At 35.5% G+C, this 6,634-nt stretch overlaps 1 protein-coding gene across 1 annotated transcript; it reads left to right on the plus strand.

Annotated features, from left to right (window-relative positions):
- Nucleotides 1-29: 29 nt before the first annotated feature.
- Nucleotides 30-6,634, plus strand: LSM8 (LSM8 homolog, U6 small nuclear RNA associated). The gene is made up of 4 exons (XM_027574290.1): nucleotides 30-179; nucleotides 1,353-1,393; nucleotides 3,948-4,075; nucleotides 6,380-6,634. The coding sequence occupies exons 1-4, from the start codon at nucleotides 149-151 to the stop codon at nucleotides 6,468-6,470; spliced, it is 291 nt and encodes a 96-aa protein (XP_027430091.1). The 5' UTR covers nucleotides 30-148; the 3' UTR covers nucleotides 6,471-6,634.

The following is a 6,634-nucleotide window of genomic DNA, read 5'->3' on the forward strand; positions in this document are numbered from 1 at the left end:
TCTGACTGGCCCAGGCTACGGTGCTGTAACTCTCGCGATATTTGCTGCCACCAGTCGGCGGGAGCCGCCGTCCGTTACCTGGCGGGCCTTTTTAGCTCCAGTTGTCGCCCGTGTTCCTGTGGTCCCCAGAGCGGCCGGGCCGAGCATCATGACGTCCGCCTTGGAAAACTACATCAACCGTATCCTCGGGCCGGCTGCCGCGGGCATCAATCGGGGCCATGGCGAAGCCCGCGTCCGCCCTGGAGAGGGCTGGTGCTGGAGAGACCGGGGGTCGGGATCGGCGGGCGGTTGGGATGCCCGGCCACTGAGGGGCCTGGGCTGCGGGTGAGGGACTTAAGGACCTGGGACCCGCCAGTCCCGCTGCCGGGGCTGGAGCCCGCCGCCCCTGGGGGCCAAGTCGCCTTTTAATTTTAACTTAAAAAAAAAAAAAACAGGGCAGTGTTTATTCCGAACTTTTCCCTGTCTCTTAGAAATCAGCTATCTGTTCCTCCATACTACCCTAGGGCCTATACGTTCACGTTTGGGAATAGGATCAACAGTCGTCCTAGCGGCGAGGAGGGCCTCGCAATCCAAGAATTTGTTTTATTCATAGGCTTTGCTTATTGTTCGAAGATACCAAAAACTTTAAAGATGGTGCACAAGTTGAATTTCTGCCCTTTACCACTTGAAGTCTCAACTTCTTTGTTGATAGAATGAAAATAATGCTTGCTGTTGTAATTGATACGAAGGGCAAATAACTTATAAAACCCCGTGTGAAATCTTAATGTACCCTATAGAAGTACTACCATTTTAAAATCTCAGGATAGAAACATTACATTGCTCTCATGTATAAATTTGGGACAAAAGTGAAATACTAAAGGCTTAACGATGCAAGCATATTGGCACCTTGTGACATCGACTGTAGCTTTTTTGAATTCCAGAGGCCAGGTCCTGGAAGAAAGTGTCTCAGCACGCTTGAAAGCATTCAATATTGATTAATTATCACTAATTCAATTTTCCTTTTAGAGATGAACAGTTCTAGGAAGGGGGGAAATATCTTCCTCCAAGTCCTATGGGGAGCATTCCCCAGTGAAAAAGAGTACCAAACATCTCCGCTGTTTCCGAGACGGGAAAAAACTGAGCGCATACAGAAAGGGATTTTCTTTTCTATTTTTCCCTGTTTTAATTGTGTAATTATCACAAAGATTTGAGGAAGTTAGAAACTTAAAGATATGTTGTGAATGTAGTGGTTGTATTAAGTAGTTGTGTCTTAATTCTGTCACCTTTTTCCTAGTAATTCAAACCATTTCCTTAGGAGATCCCAAGTTTTCATTTTTATTCCCTGAGAATGCTTTCCTTGATTCAGTTATCAGGAACTGTTGCAGTTATAACTTCTGACGGAAGAATGATTGTGGTAAGTAGTAAGCATATTCATTCTCTCCCTGTAAGCTTATTGGTTGTAAATTTTTATGTAAAACTTCTGATCTTTAATGCCTAAGCATCACAGTACACCTGCATTGCAGTTTTGTTACGGTTCAACTCTTTCTTTGATAAATAGCTCCTGCCTCATATTTCCTTCATTAATAAATGTTGGGTGTAATTTACATTAAAAGTTTCTAGGAGCCAGGATGGATAATAGATTCTGTCCTCAGAGAGCTTCTAGTCTAGTCTTCAGACATCTGCCTGTATTTTATATTTATCTTCCTCTTCCATTTTTTATTTCCTTCCCCATTCAGTGCTCTGACATTCACTGCACGAATCATAGTTGTTTTGAAATTTTGTATACGCCTCTTAGAAACTTTTTTATGATTTAGATACTACATATGTAGAATAATGAACATTTAGGGCTTGTATGGTGTTAATATACTTTCAGTCTCTGTAGGCTGTAGGACGTCTCTTTTCTGTAGGACAAATTATGATGATTGACTCTAACTTTTATTTCATCTCATTTGTCCTTTTATCACAGTATCCCCCTTAATTCTAGAAAATTCTTGGATTCTCTCCTTGATCTGTTCTTGACCTGAGGAATTTATTTCATGATTTTTGGCTACTTAATTATTTCTTCAGTTATAATTTATACATTGCTTGCTTTCAAAAAAGTTTTAAAGCTGTTAAGCTTTCTCTGTTTTCTAACTAATTCATATATTTTAATCTCTTCTTTTCCTATTTTGCAGTTGTTTTTGTTTCTTTGCTTTTTTTAATTCTTGTAATTTTTCTCAGTGGGTCCTTATGTGACTGTTATCGAAGTGTTAGACTCAGCCATTTATTTAAATGTATATCATGTACGAGGCACTTTACATATATTATATCACTTAATCTTCAGTACAGCTCTGTGAAGAATTACCCCTGAATTTGAGGTTAGGAACCAGGCTCAGAAAAAGTGCATCACTTTCCCAGAGTCACTTAGATAATAAGTGGGAGAACCAAACTGGAATTTAAATTCAACTTGACTCCAAAGCTAAAGCTAGTTGCCTTGCTTCCTTCTTAATCAAGAGAACACTCTTTTCTTTTTAGGCTCCTTAGCGTATTTTGTCAAATAAGGACAGTTTGAAATATTTTTATCTCATCTTAACACCTCAGGACATCTATTACTATTAACTTTATTTGCAAGTAGTTTTTTTATTTTGTGAAAACCTCAAATTTAAATTTTCTTATTTTTAACAGGATTGATAATAACTTTGAGAATTTAATTTTACAGAAGAAAATTATTTTAAAAGAGCATTTTGAGTGCTGAAGTTCAGTAGTTCTGTATTTTATTGACACATGGCTCGCTTGATAGAATAGTTACGTGTAAAATGACTTCAAGAGGCAATGTCTGGTTGTGTTAACAACTATACTAATTAGTTTAGTGAATACCCCGTACTTTGTTTCTCTTCCAAATTCTAGGTTATCTATTTCTCTTTACTGTATTCTGATTTTACATATTTTGATCTTCAAAACATCAAACAGTTTAATAGTGAGCTTCAGAGAATTAACCACCCAAAACTAATATAAGTTGATATTTCTTCAGAAACTTGAACAGCATCTGAGCTACTTACTGTGTTGTGCTAGACCCATATCCTTTATTCAAAACCAATATTCTTCCATAAAATTTTCTCTGAATATTTCCTTCAGGTTCTGGTTCTAATAATTAACAATCATATTTGTATCTACCTTACTGGATTTTGGGAAGATTCAGTTAAGTAAATACATGTGAGGCCCATAGAACACTGGCAGATAGTAAGTACTTATTAAGTGTTAGCTGTTACTACCAGTTGAAGTTTGTATATATTTATGGGACTAATTTGAATCTCCAAAAAATGGTAAATTATATTTGTTTGTTCATAGTAATATAGTAGTTCAGTGGTCTGGGCCTGAAGCTAGCCTTTTGTGATTCAACTCCTAGCTCTGCTACTTCCTACTCATGAAACCTTGAGAGATTACGTAACCTCTCTGTGCCTCAATTTTTCTTCTCTGAAGTGGGAGTAACTAATATGTACCTCAAAGGATAAAAATTATTTGAGATAATGTGTGCAGTGTGTTTAGCACCTGGCCTAGTACTAAGGTGTAGCATGAAGTGATACTGTTACATTGCTATGGCTGGTATGTATGCTTCCCCCTTTTTACATGTTTATATAGTTTTCCCTTAAATTTCATTTGTTTTAGTCTGTGTCTAATGTTAGCTCCTGAACTATGTAGGCTTTTATGCTACCTCCTTACACTCTACTCACTAGTCAGATGTGTGGTGGTTTTTTCCTCATCTTAAAAAACCAAGAGGTAAGTTTGTTTCCCTGGATACTGTTGGTTATAAAGAGGTATTCTATTTTATAATGGATTTATATGTGAAAGAAGTACTTCTAAAATGATTAAAAATAAAAAAATAAGTACTCTGTTGGTATACCTGGCAACTACAATTTTTGCATCATTGAATTTACACATTCAGGTAAACCACAATATTTGTCTTTTTCTCTTGAATGTTTTCTTTACAGGGAACACTGAAAGGGTTTGACCAGACCATTAATTTGATTTTGGATGAAAGCCATGAACGAGTGTTCAGCTCTTCACAGGGAGTAGAACAAGTGGTGCTGGGGTTATACATCGTAAGAGGTGACAATGTGTAAGTAAATTATGTCCTCTTTTTAAGACGGGTTAAATATACTACAGGTATATACTGCTTGCTATATGGAAAAGGTTTTTATCCACCGAAATTGGTCCATATTTCTGATAGTTAAGTGGCCTAGATAGGGTCCAGAAAGGGTCCTCCCTTACACTGAATGCTTCATTAGAGAGGCTTTTTAAAATGTTCTTTCAAAATAACCCTAATTTTAGAGCAACATAAATACACTTCTAGGGTCTAAGGCTAGGGTTTGAAGGTGCCTTCAAAATCTCTTGTGTGAACAGTTTTAAATAATTCATCTTCTATAAGTGTTAAATTTATAAATAAGTAGTTATCCGTTACCTACTAAGTTTTTAGTATAATTGGAACACAAGATGCCCCATGTTTATGCTGTAAAATCAGTGAACTTATGGCAGTTTGAGAAGACATATTTTGTGGTAGCAATTTAAGAAAAGTCTTCAACAGTATAGAGAGAGTAATACTGTCCAATAGAACTTGTGATGATGGAAATGTATATCTGCATTGTCCACTGTGTTAAGGTACTAGTGTGGCTATTGAGTGCTTGAAAAATGGTGTGACTAAGGAATTGAATTTTAAATTTAATTACTTTTAATAGTCCCATGTGGCTAGTGTAGTTAGAGAGGCTAGAAGATTGTTGGAATCAATTTTCTAGGGAGTATAGAATTAAAACATAGCTGGAAGTCTGCAAAAGATCTATTACACATCTCACATTATTTTGGAAGACAAATAGGATACAGAAGATGAAAGAATACTTCATTTAAATTATTTATCTTAAGAAAATCACCTTTAGATAGATAAATTATTTGATCTTTAATAAAAAAATCAGGGGTTTATAAGATATTCTAAAGAGGTGAATTTTAGGTGTAAAGTTATAAAGTGAGCTATAAAAAAAAGAGAGAAAGGCACAGCATTTAGTGGGGACAGTTTCCCTGACCAGAATAATAGTGATTATTTATATTGGGGTTCTGCCTAATAATTGATTTTAAGAAACTTTCTCCTACTTTGATTTAAAAAAAATTAAAAAACAAACTTTTCTTTGAACTTCAGTTTAAAAAATTTAAAACCTTGTTATAGATTCAATGATGTGCTAGAGCCAGCTTGAGTGGCTCAAGGAAGCAGATTGTTACATTTTCAGGGATTTTGCAAGCTGGTTGATTGATGTTTTGTTGGTGGTAGCTTGAAATTGACCATAGTGGGAGTATTTGCACTATGGATATGAGTAAACACTGCAGAGCTGCCTCCCCCTTTTCCTTTGGAGAGCCAGTTTTAAAACATGTACCAGCACTCTACTGTCTTCCATAAGGATTTTAAATGATACTAAATTTTTTTAAGATGGAATTGAGATCATTGATTTGTTTTATATTGAGAAAACGTAATATATTTTCTCAGAATTTGGTACTTATCATTTATTAGAGAGCTAGAGGCTTTATATAGTTTAAAGCACCCTTGGGAAAATTCTGTATTATAAGTATTCACCTATAGAACTTACTCTTATTAAAACCAAACTAATTTAAACAACCAGTTTTTTATGGAATAATGTTTTATACATATCCTTTGGTGTGGCTGTAACAATGTATGTATCCAGCTGCAGAGCTATGGCTTGGTTCCTAGCATGGTATTAATGAAATTAATGTTAACAGATATTATGGTAGTGTTGAATCAAGGAAAGATTTGTTGGCTTTAACCTTAGCTAATCACATCAAAAAGATCATTTGTTATGATACCTGAGTACCCGTTGCTACTATTATCTTTATATGTGAAGAACTGTACTTTTTGGTCTTGCATTTAAATTGAATGAACTGAGAAATCCTGAAAAGGAAAGTAATGGATGTTACGTGTGTGTGTGTGTGTGTGTGTGTGTGTGTGTGTGTGTGTGTGTGTGTATTGATGGATTTAGTTACTCAAATAGTAGACAAATAGTAGGCACTTTTATTTACTTATTTAGTAATGATTTTGTGATCAACCCCAACACGGTCCGTGGATTGAATTGTTGAGTTGAAATCATAGGATTGGTTTTGTACCATATCTATCTGATATGTGTCTTTTTCCTTTAAAGACTCATGATCCAATCACACTGTATGCAGTCTGTCCTTTAATACTGGCTTCTGTAATAATGTTGCCTTCAGATTACTTCTTGAAGTAATTTGTGACTTAAATGTGCAATTCACTACTTCATGAAAACGATATTTGCTTTTCACCTTAGGTTGTTTTTACTGTGTCTTTTCAGTTTTTTTAGAAATGAGATTGTTTTAACTGATTTTTTTTCCCCTTAAATAACTACAGTGCAGTCATTGGAGAAATTGATGAAGAGACAGATTCTGCGCTTGATTTGGGGAATATTCGAGCAGAACCTCTAAACTCTGTAGCACACTGAGGAAAAATTACATAATTGGACATCTGTAAATCTTGTATAGAAACTGATTATTCTGAGGATGATGTATGGAATTTTTATGAATGTGTAATTGTAGACTTTGACTCCATATTGATTCATTGTAATATGATATGTAAATTAAAATATTTCTACATTTCCTTGAAAAA

Source organism: Zalophus californianus, chromosome 12 (assembly GCF_009762305.2).
Source record: "Zalophus californianus isolate mZalCal1 chromosome 12, mZalCal1.pri.v2, whole genome shotgun sequence".
Classification (NCBI taxonomy): domain Eukaryota; kingdom Metazoa; phylum Chordata; class Mammalia; order Carnivora; family Otariidae; genus Zalophus; species Zalophus californianus.

Excerpts from the sequence above, each read along its gene's own strand:
- LSM8 (XM_027574290.1), top strand. The coding sequence starts at position 149 with ATGACGTCCGCCTTGGAAAACTACATCAACC. Across the intron at positions 180-1,352 it reads CTTGGAAAACTACATCAACC|GAACTGTTGCAGTTATAACT; the intron begins GTATCCTCGGGC and ends TTCAGTTATCAG. Across the intron at positions 4,076-6,379 it reads ATCGTAAGAGGTGACAATGT|TGCAGTCATTGGAGAAATTG; the intron begins GTAAGTAAATTA and ends AAATAACTACAG.